The sequence below is a fragment of the Dermochelys coriacea genome, chromosome 12 (genome assembly GCF_009764565.3).
Source record: "Dermochelys coriacea isolate rDerCor1 chromosome 12, rDerCor1.pri.v4, whole genome shotgun sequence".
NCBI classification, from domain to species: Eukaryota; Metazoa; Chordata; order Testudines; family Dermochelyidae; genus Dermochelys; species Dermochelys coriacea.
Window position 1 is genome coordinate 41,375,390 of NC_050079.1, and position 16,205 is coordinate 41,391,594.

At 54.8% G+C, this 16,205-nt stretch overlaps 2 protein-coding genes across 3 annotated transcripts in view; both read left to right on the forward strand.

The window, feature by feature from the left end:
• The window catches only part of SNTB2 (syntrophin beta 2), a 46,626-nt gene extending 40,261 nt beyond the window's left edge, over positions 1-6,365 (forward strand). Inside the window, exon 7 of the mRNA XM_038368597.2 lies at positions 68-6,365. Coding sequence (XP_038224525.1) covers positions 68-160 — 93 coding nt within the window. The 3' untranslated portion in view covers positions 161-6,365. The remainder of the gene's footprint in view (positions 1-67) is intronic.
• Positions 6,366-8,105: 1,740 nt separating this feature from the next.
• On the forward strand, positions 8,106-15,140 carry VPS4A (vacuolar protein sorting 4 homolog A). 2 transcript variants are annotated; one of them, XM_038368647.2, is made up of 11 exons: positions 8,106-8,315; positions 9,806-9,917; positions 10,400-10,547; positions 10,871-10,932; positions 11,330-11,449; positions 11,712-11,868; positions 12,123-12,271; positions 12,792-12,873; positions 13,211-13,430; positions 13,676-13,816; positions 14,712-15,140. In XM_038368647.2, exons 1-11 carry the CDS (start codon positions 8,295-8,297, stop codon positions 14,811-14,813), a joined length of 1,314 nt encoding a protein of 437 aa, XP_038224575.1. In that variant the 5' UTR covers positions 8,106-8,294; the 3' UTR covers positions 14,814-15,140. The 2 variants fall into 2 exon arrangements, with proteins under 2 accessions (XP_038224575.1, XP_043351389.1); XM_043495454.1 differs by having other exon boundaries at positions 8,157-8,315; positions 13,568-13,816.
• The last annotated feature ends 1,065 nt before the right edge of the window (positions 15,141-16,205 follow it).

The window sequence follows — 16,205 nt, forward strand, 5'->3', positions numbered from 1 at the left end:
CTTCTGCTCCAAGGATAGCCCTGTGCTATGTGTGGGACTGACGGAGTCTCTTGTGCTTTCTCTCCAGACCCTGGACCTGCACTCCTGTCCCAAACCCATTGTTTTTGTGTTGCACACTTTCTTGTCAGCCAAAGTCACCCGTATGGGACTGCTTGTGTAAGAGGTGAAGGGTCCCAACAGTTCTGTACAACACATCTACTGTCCCAGCAGCAAAAAAGCACAAAAGATCCTAGTTTGTGGTATCCTCCTGCAGTACTAGTGCCTTGACAAAGACTGACTCATTCCAGAACCATGACGGTGTGGAAGGAAGCTCCTGCCCTCCTCAGAGCCATAGCCAGAAATTCTAGCCTCTCCACAATCCCCGGGAATAACTGCTCTACCTGACTAGAAGATGCCTAGGCCAGGCTGCGGCTGGTAGCTGAATACTGAGATCAGGGGAGACAGTCTGGCATTCTCCCTTTCCAGCCACTTCCTGGCTGCTGGCAATTCCAGAGACTTTTCTTCCTGATACCCCTAGGATTCGATAGTCACCCTGAAGACTCGACGTAAAGCCCAGCATCCGGCACTCATCTGTTGCAAGAAGAGAGCCGTTGGCATGGGGCTGTGAGTGGGGGAGCTGGTTAGGGTAGGAACTATAGCCAATCCTTATGAAGTCATTTTTATTGCTTACCAAATGTGCCTTCGGTGGAAGGTGGGTGGTACTTTTCTGGAGATGGGGAGGAGGTGATTGGGAGTTCAGTGCTGTTCGCTCTGGAAGAGTGCTCCATGAACCCCTGCTCTCAGCTCGTTCCAAGCTGCCCGGCCTCCCCTGGGAAGAAGTGAGTCATTACAAAGATGGACTTGCGGCTGTGTGGCAGCTCTCACAGGATCGTGTAGGCGAGGCTGTGTTTGGTGAGGATTCCTTGTGGAGGGAGGGGGACTCTTCTGAGAGCTGGTGAATCCCTGCCTTTTCCTTTTGCAGTTGATAAATATTGGGGGACGGTATGCAGTACATAGCCCCTTCCCCTGGGCTTCTGACCCTAGTCACTGAGTCAGAGGAGGGAACTCTGAAGGACTGATTCAGCTCCCTCTGTTGCCACAAAGCCACCTTCCCAGGGGTCCTTGGTAAGGAAGAGGCCTGCCCTTCTCACTAGCTAATGGGGTAACCATATCCCCCTTGCTGAGTGGGATGGATAGTCAGGGAGATTTCAGTTGCTTTTCTGACTTGCTTTGGGCACCTGGTAACATCCTGAATACAGAGCACTTAGATGGTGCTTTTTGCTGATGCTTCTTACCGAGGCCCCCGATAGTCAAATGCGATAGGACAGATGCCACTTGGCTGGATCAGTGGCACAGAAAGGCCAGCTGGTTGCGTGTTCTGAAATGAGCTGGAATGCGTAAAGCAGCTGATGCCTGTATAAGTGATGCACACAGCATCTGGGCCTGCCAACTTTCTTCTGAGACCCTAGCAGCACCCTCTCTCCTTTCCAAGTGCTGAGCTGCCTGTCTCCCTCAGCCTGTGCTAAGCCCATGTGCCCAGGTGTGTGTGTGCTGTAGAGAGGTGGGTGATGGGGGGCCTCTGACTTTGAAATACCTGGGAGACAAGGTGGGGGGGACAGTATCTTTTATTGGACCTACTTCTGTTGGTGAGAGGGACCAGCTTTTGAGCCACACAGCTGTGTGAATGCTTGTAATATCTGTCGTTGGCACAGCGTATCCCATTCTTAAAGAAGCTCTTCTGCAGCATCTGCATGACCGAGGGGAGGCAGCTCATCCACCAGAGGCAGGGAAATTGCAGTGCTTCCTTCACTCTGGTGGCAGTATTTTAACACAGGGCTTTTGGAAGCCCCCTCCCAGCACATCACTGACCTCTTCCCAACAGGACTTGGGGCACCTGGCAATGCAGCCTGGCTCAAAACTCTGAGAAACAGATTTCACTGCATAATCCAGACCTTCAGCGGGGCGTGCACCTGCCAGCTCTCCTCCTAGATTCCTGTTTTCTCTCATGCTTGGGAAGAGCTGGGACACCCAGAGATGGGGGGCAGGGACTCCAGGAGCTCCACTGCATGCACACGACAGGTGGCTTGGACCGTCCTTTGAGGCTCTGCTTGCTTCCTTGGAGCTTCTCTAGCGCTCATGGTTGTGAGCATTCGATTCCCAGTGTAGGTTGCTCAGGATTAACTCTTGGGATTCAGCTTGTCAAGTTACCAGTGTGCTGAGCTTTCCAAGACTGGCCAGAGCCTTGTGGGACACTCACTCCATCTGCACGCCGGTACAGTAGCCCTTCTACAGCCCATCTCCTTAGCGGCACAGATCAACAGCTTGATGTAACTAGACTTAGGGTGAGAATTCACAGCACAAAACGTTTGAAGATGAACCCGAGAGGATGCCACCTCGAGCCCAGCCTTCTCCAGAACGGGCTTGCAGTGTGTGAAGCAGTGATCCGGAGGGCATGCTTTCTTTAAGTGAGGGGTGAAGCAAAGCTGATTTGCCCAGATTGTGCCCTGCCAGCACAACAGCCTGCTGAAACCCTAGAGATGGAGTGTTGTTCACAGGCTCCTCACAACCTTGTGGCCTTTGCCCAATGCCTAGCAGCTCATTTCCAAACACTGCTTTAGGAACCAACAAAAATCAATTAATTTGAAACATGTTTGTTTAAACAACAAATCATGCCAGGTTATAAAATGCTTAGAATAGTGTCTTAGCTGATTGGGGTTTATGGAGTGAATATAAGGTTAATATAAAGTGTGAGTTCCTGCACAGTTCTGGTTTGGATAGGTTTGTGTTCACCCAACAGACTTATCTGGTCTGTGGACCAATCTGAAGAGCTGTCATTTCCACACAAGGCTGTTAAGCTCTTCAGTCTATTTTAGCTCCTCTTAAAGTGGATATTTAACTCTAGTATGGTTGGGGTTTGTCCCATCAGTACAGCAAGTACTGGAAAGCACAGAGTCTGCATGGTGAAAAATCTACTGCAGGGACAGTAGACTAGTTCGAAGCCTCAGTTTCTTAGCTAACCCATAAAGAAATACTCAACTCAACAAGGTGATGAAGCTGTTGCCATGTTAGACTACTTTCTTATCTAAATGTCCTGTTTTTTTTTAATCTGCAGCTTCATGACACTGGTGGCTGTAAAGCATCTGGAATATTTTTACAGTTAGAGGCTAGGCCAGTTTGGTCTTACCAAAAGCCACAAGTCAACTAAATTAGAATTCTGGACAAGGTCCCTCCTTCTCTCAGGAAAACATGGCTTGCTAGGAACCAGGTTTCCGAGGGTAAAGGTGGAGTCCATCAGCAGGGGAATATTCACCCCTGTTGTATAATTACTGGAAGTGTGAGAAGTGTCAGTATATCACATAAAATGGGACAGCCTCCCTCTTCCCCCATATTATTTCTTTGTTTTGCAAATTACCTAATAAGCTGCTATGCAAATTCTGTTGTGCCCTGGCTGGTTTCAAGGGGTTAGATATCCCTGAGGATTTCAGGGAAGGACTTGTAGATTTAAGCACTTTCTCTGCTTTTTTATTTTGCTCTGACACTTAAGGTTGAGTGGTTGCTATTTTAAGCTCTGGTGGTGGTCACTGATTGTCAGTACTGCTCATGATCTGTGCAAAACTTCAGTGTAAATGCTTTGCTGTCAGTGGGGTGAACTCTTCCCAAATCGCCTCTCACTAGCAAAGCTCTGGTTGAGGTGGCAACTGAAATGTCCAGAGTAGACGCCAAATCGAATTGCACGTGATGGACGCTTGGCTTAACAGGAGGTTATTTTCTCTCATTTCGATTGGATTTGGATTTTTGTGGGAGTGGGGGAGTACTGAGTACTTCCTTGTCGTAACCGCCCACTACAGGCTGAGCTGGTGCCCTTGTGCATGGCCAGCTGGAGTGAAGTACAGTATGGTCTGTCTTCTCCTTTGCATCAGATGCGGTATAGTTCATGTGCCGAATGGCTCGTGCTGCCAGCCTGGAACTGTCTCCCAACAGACCCAGGCTTCGCTGTGTTAGGAATTGCATTCTGTCCTGGTTAAGCAATCGCTTTTGAGCCTTTTGCCACAAAGCCTGAATTAGATCCTGACTTGCTTCACCAGTGAAGCCCCTGAGATCTTTCAGCCTAGTCCACAGAGAACCTGTGTCCAAACATCAGTGTCCACTGAAGGGAAGCTCAGGTCTGTTGCGGATCAGAGGTGCTTGGGGAAACTTGCCAGTTTGCATTCGGCCTAATTCTCCCCAGGGCTGCCTTTCATTCATGCCAAATACCTGCCCTGTTACAGAATGCTGCATGCCCATCTGGAATGCTGCGAGCTGTCGCTTACTCTGGAATCTCAGGTCCTCTTAGCTTTTAAGGTTTTTAATGTTTTAACTTGGTATTAAGAGCCTATTCTGCAGACTGAATTTCTAATGCTCAAGCCCCCACTGTGTTCCAGCTCCTCCCCAGCAGCATTGAGTTACCAGATTTATCTGCAGTGGACATCCACTGTGTGCCTCCACTGGCCTCATTTGTTTCTGGTGGCAGCAGACTCCCTTCTTCCCAGAGCCTGTGTAGAGACATGGGGAAATGTACAAACTCCTGGGAGCTTGCCCTGTCTGTTCCCTGTAAGTGGGGGAAAGGGCTCCAGAATGTCTGCAAGAGACTCTGATCCTGCCCCCTGTCAGATCTATGCAAACCTCTGGATTTTGAGTGAGGCGGTGTGTTAGAAAGCTAGAAAATGTCCTATGTGGCACTCTGCCTCGGCAGCTGAAGAGCTCTGTTACAGCGTTCCATATGGAAGCTACACTACTGAGAGGCATCCCAGGTTATCTTTGGAAACCAGAGGGAGGAGAGGAGAATATCTATGCTGAGCTTGTGTTTTCTATCCAGAATAAGAACAGGCAAGTGTCTTAAATATGGCTCTATCCGCCTGGATGGCAATATGGTGGTGTGTAATTAAACTAGTGAATGGTGCTTGCAAAAACTTAAACTGTGTAGACTTTAAAAGCTATCAGGGAATGGAATTTAAACTGGTCAAAGTCCCTTCTTGTCAATCAATTCCTCCTACCAACTCCTATTCAAACAGCACTTGTGGGATCGACTCCCAAAGTTAATACTCTGCAAAATCTTTGCAGATTCTTGTGCTTTTTCCAATACAGCATTTCTATATCTGTGGCTAATTCACACAACTGAGAGCAGACATCGCATGCAGGGCTTAGTTTGTAATGAAAGAGGTGCCAGGGCTCGAGCTATTTTTTTACTTTCATAACTGATGCACCAAGCCCGGAGGTGCCGGGGCTCAGCCCTTGCAAAAATTAAGCACTGATTGCGTGTAGAAACCATGCCACTCTTTCCTTTAAAAGGAGGCCGATAGCCTCTTCAAATTAGATCATAAGCAATAAAGAAAACTGATGTAAAACTAGTAAAAGCAAATGTTCTTTGAGTCTGGCTGTGGATCGTGCTCCAGATGTGCATGTGCTTCATGGGGCCACATGTACAGAGCATCTTGAAGCACCATGGTTGTGTAAGGCTAAGTAATCGTTCTCTACAGCCAGCCCACCTCTGCCTTTGCCTTTATGCTGCCAGGATTTTGCTACATGAGTTAATTCTGTTTCTGCTGCTGATCTTACAGTATCCTGGCCTGCAACACAGTACATCAAAACATTGATTTCACTTTCATGTTCTAGAATTTGGGGGAACTACAGGGCTAGTTTTTCCTGGTTTTAAAATAAATTAATTTGCAGTGACATCTCTTCTCTGCCAAAGAAAATTAAAAAAAAAAAAAATCCTTTGGCACATCAATGTTTGTGGAGCTCCATTTTCCTTGTAGCATATCTGCCTGTCTGGGATCAGCCAGTGTTGGGGATCTCACTACAGTGTATTTAGTGTTAAGTTTACAGTTTGGGTAAATAGAGCATTACAAGGCCCAGGTGTGAAAGACACAAACCTTGCAAGTATAACTGGCCCCAGGTCATCTGAAGAATAAATTGCACAGAACCACTACAAATAAACTGTTTTTTAACCTGTGCAGACTCTATGCCATTTGATATGATATGGTCAAGGCACAGACTGTAACACTCCCATAGAAAAACTAAAATAACATGCAATCATTTCTATTTTTGTATTCTTTGTAGTTCACTATTTATACAATTCTTCCTTTTGAGAGGTTTTTAATCTCAAGCTTTTGGAACTTCCAAGTTACCAAATCCAAATAACCCAATGGTGAAAAGCAGGGGAGTTTGTGTATTCTACAATCACATTAAAGCTTTATGTGTACTCTATAAATATAGATGCATAGATAACCTATTGTCCCTTGAGTTGCATGTTAACTGTATAGTATTGTACATTACAATGAAAATGTAACTTAAGGGCAAGTGTAACCTTTATACTGTAAATAACAATAAAGGCTTTTATGCTTTTAGATTTTTATATTTTGGTTTTTCTCTATGGAAAATGTTTTGTCTGGGGTATGAGATGCTGTTTTGCCAGTCAAGATGGAAAACATTGCTCCCTGCCCTCCTCTGCCACAAGCTTAGGAGAGCAAACAAAAAAAACAAACAAACACCAAGCAGTACAGTTGTGCAGCACTCCTGCAAGCTGGCAGCCAGGGACACCACTTGATCCTAGAACAGGAGACTCTGCTTTTTCTGCCACACACGGTTCTGTGTTGGAGGGGAAGGGAGGGGGCTTGGCAGAACCCCCAGGACAACTGTGGATGTGTGGTGTTCATTCCCCATTGAGATTCATGAGGCAGTTCACCCATCTGAGACATGGGCTCTCTGCAGACTCAGAGAACTGTCCCTGCATCAGTTACATCAAGTTTTTCTTCACCCCCAGGAGGGCAAGAAAGTGTGTTTTTGTTTTTTGTTAGTTAAAGCTGAAATTCTCACAAGCACGATTGGAGGAGCTGGGACCTTAGGCCCTGGCCTACACAACCTATGCCTTAAAGCAGCCCTGGATGAATGAGGATGCATTGAGAGGCCCATGGCCCAGTAAGCATCTGTGTTGCTGTGATGTACCAGGTGGCAAGAAATCTCACCCAGACAACACAGTATTCAGAAAAGTTTTAGAGTTTAACAATGGAAGTGTCTGCCTACCATGGAAAGGCCGGAGTGTACAGACAATCACCTGGGACCACGCAAGCCTCACCCATTGAAAGGCGGGGCAGTTCCGTCTCTGGGAAAAGGAAAGGTAAGGCACTGTGGTGTCCATTAGACTCTACATGGTTATTAAAGCCCTAAGACTGAGTGTGAATGGATGTATGCATTCTAGCAGCCAAATGCCAAAGTGGGGGCAGCCTGGCCTATTAGACGGGCTCTCCTGGTTCAGGGCACATAGCGATGAGGAGGTAACAATGCCACTTCAGAAACACGAGTGCAAAGCCTGGGATTCTTTGTGTCAGCAAGCAGGGGGGTAACCTCCCTCCCCGCGCAGGGCCCTGCTAAGGAAAAACCGTGGCCCCGTGATCTCTTCTCCAGAGAAGATGCTGTCTCCAAAAGTGCTGGGCAGCAGAGGAAGCTGTAACAAACCCCAGGGGCTGAAGCCAGCCGAATGAAAATAAAAGTTAGGCTTGATGTATGAGCCACGAGGGAGACTAGCCTCTGGACCCCGTGCCCCAGGGAAGCGGTGTCTTCTCCATCTCCAGCATCCGCCTGGGCGACTTTCTGGGGGAGGCTTTAGCCAGCTGCAAGTTCCTGGGCTCAGCACAAGGGTAACTGGGTGTGAACGGGACTCGCCCCGTGTAACGCCGGAGATCAGAGTAGATGAGCTAATGGCCCCTTTAGGCTGAAACTCTGGGAGACGCTAGAGGAAGGGGGGCTCTAAGCGGGGGGCTGTGTCCATCTCTCGGGGGGGGGGCTCTATGCAGCAGGGGGCTCTATGCGGGGGCGGGCTGTGTCCATCTTGGGGGGCTCTATGCGGGGGGGCTCTATGCGGGGGCGGGCTGTGTCCATCTTGGGGGGCTCTATGCGGGGGGGGCTCTATGCGGGGGCGGGCTGTGTCCATCTTGGGGGGCTCTATGCGGGGGCGGGCTGTGTCCATCTCTCGGGGGGGCGGACGGGGATGAGGGGGGTCATAGGCACCTATAGAAAACAAAGCCCTGAAGAGCGTGTCTGAGCCCGACTCTCTCTCTGGGGTGGGGGGATCTATGTGGAGGCGGGCAGGCCCCCGCCCGGCGGTCGCTGCAGTTCCCGGCGCGGCCTGCAGGGGGCCCCGCCGTTCTCGCTCCCCGCGTCGCAGCTGCGCGGCCGGTGGGTCCTGGTTCGGTGCCGCCGCCGCCGCCGCCTCCCGCCCGGAGCCGGATCCAGGCCGCTCGCAGCGCCCCGGGGACTCGGGCGGCACCGGCGATGAAATGACAACGTCAACCCTGCAGGTAGCGGGGAGCCGCGCCCGGGCCCATCGCGGCCCCCGCGCCGAGTCCGGGCCGCGCTTTGCGGGCCGCGGGGAGGCCCCGGCCCGGCTACGTGCAGGCCCCGGGCAGCCCCGGCCCGCCCTGCGCCGCCTCCCCCGCGGCCCCGCCCCGCGCCCGGCCGGACCCCCCCGAACCCCCCCGTGGCCCCCCCACGCCCGGCCCGCATCGCCCTGCGCCGCCTCCCCCGCGGCCCCGCCCCGCGCCCGGCCGGACCCCCCCGTGGCCCCCCCACGCCCGGCCCGCCTCCCCCGCGCCCGCCCTTCCTCGGCCCCCCCGCCCGGGCCAGGCCGGACCCCCCCCCCCCCCGTTGCCAGTGTTGGCCGGGCCGGGGGGTTCCTCACGTGGCAGAACCTGCGACTCCTGGGGGCTGGCAACCCCCTGCCCCTGCTGTGGGCCGGGGGGCCGCCGAGGGGTCCTGCCCCCCGCGGTCCCCGGGACGCGCCAGCCCCAGGGGCCGCGGGTGGGGTGCAGGTGGCTGCCCCTGGCTGGCCTCCGTGGGGCTTGGGCGTGGGCATGCAGGGGCACGGCAGCGCCTGGCAGCCGCCGCTCCGTGCGGGCTGGCCCTGGGTGACGGGCCCTGGGACCGGGCCAGGCGCTGGGGGCCTTTCGCGGCTGCGCCCCGCTGTGTGTTGGCCCTGCTGGGACCTGGCACCGGCTCTCCAGGAGTACGGCGCGCTTCCTCGGGGCTGCCTGGCCGCCGGCTCTTGGGACCGGCAGCCTCGAGAGAAGGGGCTGTTTCTTCAGCTTCCCCCAGAGAGGGGGCCCAAGCCCTGGCCTTCTGGGGTGACTCTTGCTGACTGAGCTCTCTGCCTGTGGGCAGTGGGAGGTCTGCGCCCAGTGTTTGTATCGTGGGTGAGTTGGGCTGTTTCTTTCTTTCTTTCCTACCAAAATGCTTGTACTAGGACAACCCTCTAGCGAGGTGAAGATGCCTGTTAGCGGATAGTGTATCCCCCTTCCTGTCCAAGAATGGCTATGGTATAAATACATTTATACCAGGGTAACTGTCCACATAAGGGAGCTGTCCTGCTTTCACGAAGCCGGTGCTACAACTTCTGTATGTAGACAGGGCTTTCCTTGCACGGCCCCCGTGGGTGCATCTCTTTCTCCTTCCCTTGCTCAGTGGTGGCGGCAGCATTGGTTAAAGGTCCCAGTGGCACAGGAGCTAGCACCTGCCCTGGCAAATGGAGACAGGGTCTGGGCTTGGTTCTTGCTCTCTGAAATCGGTGGCTTTGTCCAGCCCAGGAGCTGCTTGTGAGTTTTGTCTGCTGTGTGTGAGCAGAAGGCTCACGTGAGAAAGAGGAGATGACTGTAGGCGCCAGGAGCTTTTGGGCCCAGCTGCTGCTTCTCAGAGGTGTGCAAAACCCGATCCCTCTGTGGGAAACTCCTTATTCTTGCACTGATAGCTCCTTCTCCTGTGCCCTGGAGCAGCTGCGCCATTTCTCTCCTTGCAGAAAGCCATTGATCTGGTAACAAAAGCGACTGAGGAGGATAAGGCCAAGAACTATGAGGAGGCTCTGCGGCTGTACCAGCATGCAGTGGAGTACTTTCTACATGCCATCAAATGTGAGTCTGGCTCGTCTCTCCTGCATTGCTGGCCTGGCCAGCCTGTGCAAGATCTTTCCCCCGCTATTCCTCTTGGGATCCTTCTTCCCATTTCCCCCTGCTGGGAGCCAGGCCTGCCCAGAATGGCACATCCCCAAAGAGATCAGCCTGCACCTGTTGCAGAGCCAGATGGCTGGCTGAGAGTTCCCACGAGTGCATGCGATCTCTGGGGAATGATCTAACTGTAGAGCTGGGCTCGGAAACCCTGAAGCTGTGGGATTATCCAAAGGGAGGTGGGGCTTCCCCTGGCTGCGTCTGTCTCTAGGGGCAGCTTCTCTTGGGGGATTCTCTCCAGCTGCCCACATGGTAGGAGCTGGTGGTGTCTCAGGGCCCCAAAGAGAGCTCTTCTTCCCATTGCTGGTCCTAAAAGGGAGGGTGTTGTATGGCTCTCCTCACTCCGTGCCCATGGAGAGCTGCTCACTGTGTCTTGGGTGCCCTGACAGATGAGGCTCACAGTGACAAGGCGAAGGAGAGCATCCGGGCAAAGTGCATGCAGTACCTGGACCGGGCGGAGAAGCTGAAGGATTATCTACGCAACAAAGACAAACAAAGCAAGAAGCCTGTCAAAGAGTCTCCAAATGATAGCAAGGGGTATGTGTGCAGTCTCCATTGCGCCCCCTAAAAATGCTCATGCCCTGTAACAACGGGAGAGGCCAGCCCCAGGCCCCTGGGCAGGCCCTGGGTGCCCCTCTTCTCCTGGGGGTGACTCTGGCAGTGGATTTCAAACCAGCACTTCTCCCTCTCCACACTGTGTAGTTTGTGAGTGAGCGTTGGGGTCTCCTGTTGGGGCTGGCAAGAGCCAGCACTGTGAGGCTTCGACCCTTCTGGCACGGCCAGGCCAGATCCTCACTTCCCCCCAGTAGTGGGGCCTGGGGCTTCGCTGGCCTTACCATGACTCTGGATCCTCTCCACAGGAGCGACAGTGACAGTGAGGGCGAGAATCCGGAGAAGAAGAAGCTGCAGGAGCAGCTGATGGGTAAGAGGCCTGACCGCAGAGCCCAGCACGGGGGCTAAGAGCACGGCATTGTGCTGCAAGGCCTGCTGTGGAGTTCCTGACCTGGGAAGCAGCTGGTGCATGCTGCTTGGTGCAGGGTCTGTGGGGCTATAGATGAGCCACTCCTGGTGCGGGATGAGGGGCTGCAGGGCTGCCTCCTCCTCTAACTCCGTGGCCACTGGGCAGCACTGGAGACTCCTCATGAGCCCTAGCGAAAAGGAGACATCCCTCATGCGTGATGACAGCCTGGCCGGGGCGGATGGAGTTTGGCAGCTGGTGCAGTGGCTGGCGCTGTGGGGGGAGGGAGGCTCAGGTGAGCCCCTAGGTGGGAGTGCTGTTGTCTCTTGTCCCGCTAGGGAGAGCTGCCTTCTTCTTGCAGGTGCCATTGTGATGGAGAAGCCCAACGTGCGGTGGAATGATGTGGCTGGCCTGGAGGGTGCCAAGGAGGCTCTGAAGGAGGCTGTGATTTTACCCATTAAATTCCCACACTTATTCACAGGTGAGGGTTGCTGTGCTAGCTCTCGGGGGTGAGGCTGGGGCAGGGTGGATTGGCTGCTGCTCCCTCCAAGAGGGACCATGGCCCCTGTGGTACCAGTTCTGGTGCAATGCGGAGACTACGCCCTGGGATCTGGAGTACTACGGGCCCCAGCCTGAGCAGAGCCCAGAAACTTCCTTGGCCAACAACCCTAGCAGAGCCCTGAGCAGCGAGGTGCATGTGAACTGGCCAGCTCTGCCCCTGCTCAGTGTGTGCTGTGTTGCAGGTAAGCGCACCCCATGGCGTGGGATTCTGCTCTTTGGGCCCCCTGGCACAGGGAAGTCGTACCTGGCCAAGGCCGTGGCAACCGAGGCCAACAACTCCACGTTCTTCTCCGTGTCATCCTCGGACCTGATGTCGAAGTGGCTGGGAGAGAGCGAGAAGTAAGTTAGCGGCTGGACTGCGCTGCTCAGCGGCTGCCACGCTCGTCACAGGTGCTAGCGTGTCTCCTGAGGAAAGTGACTCCAGATGCAGTGGGGTAAATGAGAACAAGCTAAGCAGTGACAGTGGGGGGAGCTCCCTGCCTGCAGCCCGAGGCTCCTCGCTCCCCCGCTCAGAGGGCATGTGGGTTGCAGGGTCAAGGCTGGAGGGGAGGCTGCCTATCTGTTAGCGCTGACCCCAGGTCTTTCTGCCCCAGGCTGGTGAAGAATCTCTTTGAGCTGGCAAGGCAGCACAAACCCTCCATCATCTTCATCGACGAGGTGGACTCTCTGTGCGGCTCCCGCAATGAGAACGAGAGCGAGGCTGGCCGCAGGATCAAGACGGAGTTCCTGGTGCAGATGCAGGGTGGGTGGGGCCTTGGCTCGGGGTGAGTGAGCTCCGGCCCCCCAGAGCTCACCCCTTCCTCAGCCCCGGCTGGCACTCACTGTGGGGCTGGCTGGCTCAGATGGTGCCATAGCAGCCCTGGAGAAGTGAAGAATGAGGAGCTGCTCTAGTCCTGAGCCTGCTCGTTCCCTTTGCTGGGGGCAGCCTTGATGAGTGCTTGGGCGAAGGGTGCGTCTACGGGCAGCTGGCTGACTAGGCAGTACTGGGTTTGCAGTGGTACTCAGAAGTGGCTCCAGCCCCACTCTGCCTCTTCCTCCTGTGATCCCATCTGCTGTCCTCTGCCCCCTCCGCCCTGGGGGAGTGGTGGGCGGGGCCTCCGGGGACAGGGCAGAGTGTGGGGATGGGGCCACGGTCCAGGCTCTGGGGCCCACAGGTAGTTAATCCGGCCCTGATTGTCACCCTCCAGCTGCGGCTCTCTTCCGGGCCCCTCCAAGGAGTCAGTCCTGCCTGCTCCCTGATTGCTGTTTCTTCTTCCTGTTAGGTGTTGGTAATAACAATGACGGGACCCTGGTCCTCGGTGCCACAAATATCCCCTGGGTCTTAGACTCGGCCATTAGGAGAAGGTGAGTGGGAGCCATTGGAAACCAGCAGCCAGAGCTGCTCTCCTCTGCCTGGCTCAGGGCAGCCACACTGAATGTGCCAGGAGCCCCTGCCCCCCCTCTGGGAGTGACCCAGAGAACACAGTGTGGCCTGCCCCAGGACAGGCTTAGGTCTGTCACCAGCATTACTGAGTGCCTCAGCGCTCCCCAGCCCCACCCAACAGCCCAGACCCCTCCCTCTTACCCTCCCCCTGCCTGCAGCTCTTACTGGAACCTGTCAGTGCTGCAGTGATCTGCACCGCACGCTGCTGGCAGGAACGAGGGAGGCCGCTCACCTGCTCTGCCCACTATCGGTGCCTAGGTTTGAGAAGCGCATCTACATCCCGTTGCCGGAGGAGGCAGCCCGAGCCCAGATGTTCAGGCTGCACCTGGGGAACACACCACGCCACCTGACAGAGGCCAACATCCACGAGCTGGCCAGGAAGACGGACGGCTACTCGGGAGCCGATATCAGCGTCATCGTGCGTGATGCTCTCATGCAGCCTGTCCGCAAAGTGCAGTCGGCCACACACTTCAAGAAGGTGAGAGCAGGCATGCGGGACCTGCCGTTCCCCAAGGGCTCCAGCACCCAAGTCTGGGGCTGCTGGCCTGCAAGGGAGGGGGGGCTCCATGGCCACCCGGGTGTGCCCTGTACCCTTACACTGAGATCCTTCCTGAATCCCCCAGGCCAGTCTCAGAGGACCCATGGCAGAGGCCCCCGTGGGTGGTAGGGGAGTCAGCCCTGGCATCTGCCCTCTCAGTGCACCTCCTCTCTGGCATGCTGCAGGTGCAAGGCCTGTCTCGAACCAATCCCAGCATAACCGTAGATGACCTCCTGACCCCATGCTCGCCTGGAGACCCTGAGGCCATTGAGATGACTTGGATGGAGGTGCCTAGTGACAAGCTGCTGGAGCCAGTGATCTGCATGGTAAGTAATTCGTTAGGAACAGACACGCTGGGCCAGAGGGTGGCTGGGATGAGAGCAACTGTCACTTGGCCAGTGACACAAGTCATTGTGCAATACCCCTGAGACCAGCAGAGCCCCTGCTGGTGCAAACAGCCTCGCTCTGCCCTCCCACTTTCCCACTGGGCTGGGGAAGAGGTGTTATCTTCCTCAAAGCCACTGTCCCAGAGTAGCTGGATGTTCCTGGTGAAATGATCAGCGTAAAATATTCACCTTGTCATCATTAGGCTTCAGAGTCAACAGATGTAGCTGAAAGGGTCAATGGGCATCCCTGAGCGATTGCTTGTTCCTTCTGCCTGCAGCCTTCCTGCAATTGTCCCATCTGGAATGCTTGGCTGAGAGCCCCGGGCCTTTCTCCCTGACTGTTCTATTGTGCTGAGAGCTGGGGCAGCAGAGTGGCCAGGGCAGCAGTGTCATGTGCTGGAGTGGGGAGGGCAGGGGAACCCACAGAGCAGACATGGGCTCCTCGTGATTTATTCCTGCTGGAAGAGGAAAGCGTCCTTCTCCACCTGTGACCCTTGGGAGGTCGGTAAGCATGGCCATCCCAAGGGGCAGACTGGAGAATGCACAGAGCTGGAGGTCAGACCGGGAACAGCATCGAACCTGAGTCCCGGCTCCCAGTCCTCCGTTCCACGCACCTGCCCTGGGGGACCCTCTAGGGAGGTGCCTGTTGTTCAGGACAGAAGGGTACTAGTTCCACTGCCTTGGCTAGGGGTAGGGGTAGGGCTGGGGTGTTTAGACCTGGGATTCTCCCCTGAAACCAGAAACTCGGGTAGGATTTCCGAGGGTATCCAGGTAAAAGCAACGCAGACTCTGATGTTGCACTTTGGCCTCAGTTGCCCTCTCCCCTTGTTTGCAGTCAGATATGCTGCGCTCACTGGCCACCACCCGCCCCACCGTGAACGCTGAGGACCTCCTGAAGGTGAAGAAATTCTCAGAGGACTTTGGACAGGAAGGTTAAAAGCTTCTGCCATGGGGCATGTGGTGGGGGGGCTGGCAGGGCGCCCCTTGCAGCGGCAGTGTGTACGCTTGCAAAGCCCTAGTGCTGGCAGGCGGACGGTGCCAAGTGGAGGCTGATGTTCAGCTCCTACTAAACCCACCTCTCTGGGCCCCCAGCTGGCACATTATGCAGCAGAACTGCCCTGCCAGCCTGGCCGGCACATGGAAGGGGCTGAGCAGAGCCCAGGGGCCACCCAGACCCACCCCCCCTGGTGCCCCGACTCTCCTTCCCGCTTTTTTTTTTTTAAATTTTTTTAAATTAATGCTGCTTGTTTTGTCTTGTTTATACGAAAATAAAAACAAACCAAAAGCTTCGCCAGCCGAAACAGGACTTTCCTGGGGCAGCTGAGCCCACATGACAATGCACTGATTGCACTGACCAAGAGGCCAGCCCTGCGGGGTGTAACCCTCCTCTACCTCAGAGTGCAGAAGGACTAAGGTCTCTGGGCTAGGCCCCACTGCCAGGCTCCCCTCACTGAAATGGCCCCACGGTAAAGCGCCCTCCCGTTACCCAGCCTGTTATGCTGCGAGCAGGAAACGGATCTGGATGCACAGCTAGGGTCAGGTTCTGCAGCACATGGGGGGTCAGAAGGCTGCCTTGTCTCCAGCTAGGCCAGTGGCTCAAACTTTTTTTACTGGTGACCCCTTTCACGCAGCAAGCCTCTGCATGTGCCACCCCCCCTTATAAATTAAGAAAACTTTTTTTTATATATTTAACACCATTATAAATGCTGGAGGCAAAGCAGAGTTTGCAGAAAAGGTTGACAGCTCAAGATCCCCCCATGTAATAACCTCGCGACCCCCTGAGGGATCCCAACCCCCAGTTTGAGAACCCCTGAGCTAGGTCCTGCTCCCTGCTGTAGGAGGGCAGAGCCGCGGTGTCTCTCCTTGGCTAGCTGGTGTCTGCTCCTGGCACCTCTTCATGGCAGGGAGATCTCTCGTCCTCAGTGCTGCAGACACAGGGAGCTGCTCTGCATAGCAGAAGTCCAAGGGAGTCCTCCCTGGCTTGCTGCTTTTCCATGGCTGTGGGACCTCTCCTGCCTGCTGTACAGTGCCCCGGGAGGCTGGTATTTCATCCCCTCCGTGAGCCTTGCTCTTTGCTTTCCCGTGTGCTGCAGCCCCCAATCCCATCAATTCCCGGATTACTAAGGCTTCTTCCTGCTGCAAGCTGGGGTCCTAGGCCCCTCAAAGGCAGGCCCTGCCGCAGAGCTCAAGGCTACTCAGCTTCATCCTCCCACCCTGCTGGCATTAGAGGATCCGCATAAGAATTGAAGGTGTGGACACGGGGCAAGAGTGGCTGCATAACAGTCAAGGGGAGGGGGAGATCTGAGAACTACATCCTCCAAAGGGGGGT

Coding starts and splice junctions, on each gene's coding strand:
- VPS4A (XM_043495454.1), top strand. CDS start 8,295: ATGACAACGTCAACCCTGCAG. Junction 10,548..10,870: donor TCTCCAAATGATAGCAAGGG/GTATGTGTGCAG, acceptor TCCTCTCCACAG/GAGCGACAGTGACAGTGAGG. Junction 13,817..14,711: donor TGGAGCCAGTGATCTGCATG/GTAAGTAATTCG, acceptor CCTTGTTTGCAG/TCAGATATGCTGCGCTCACT.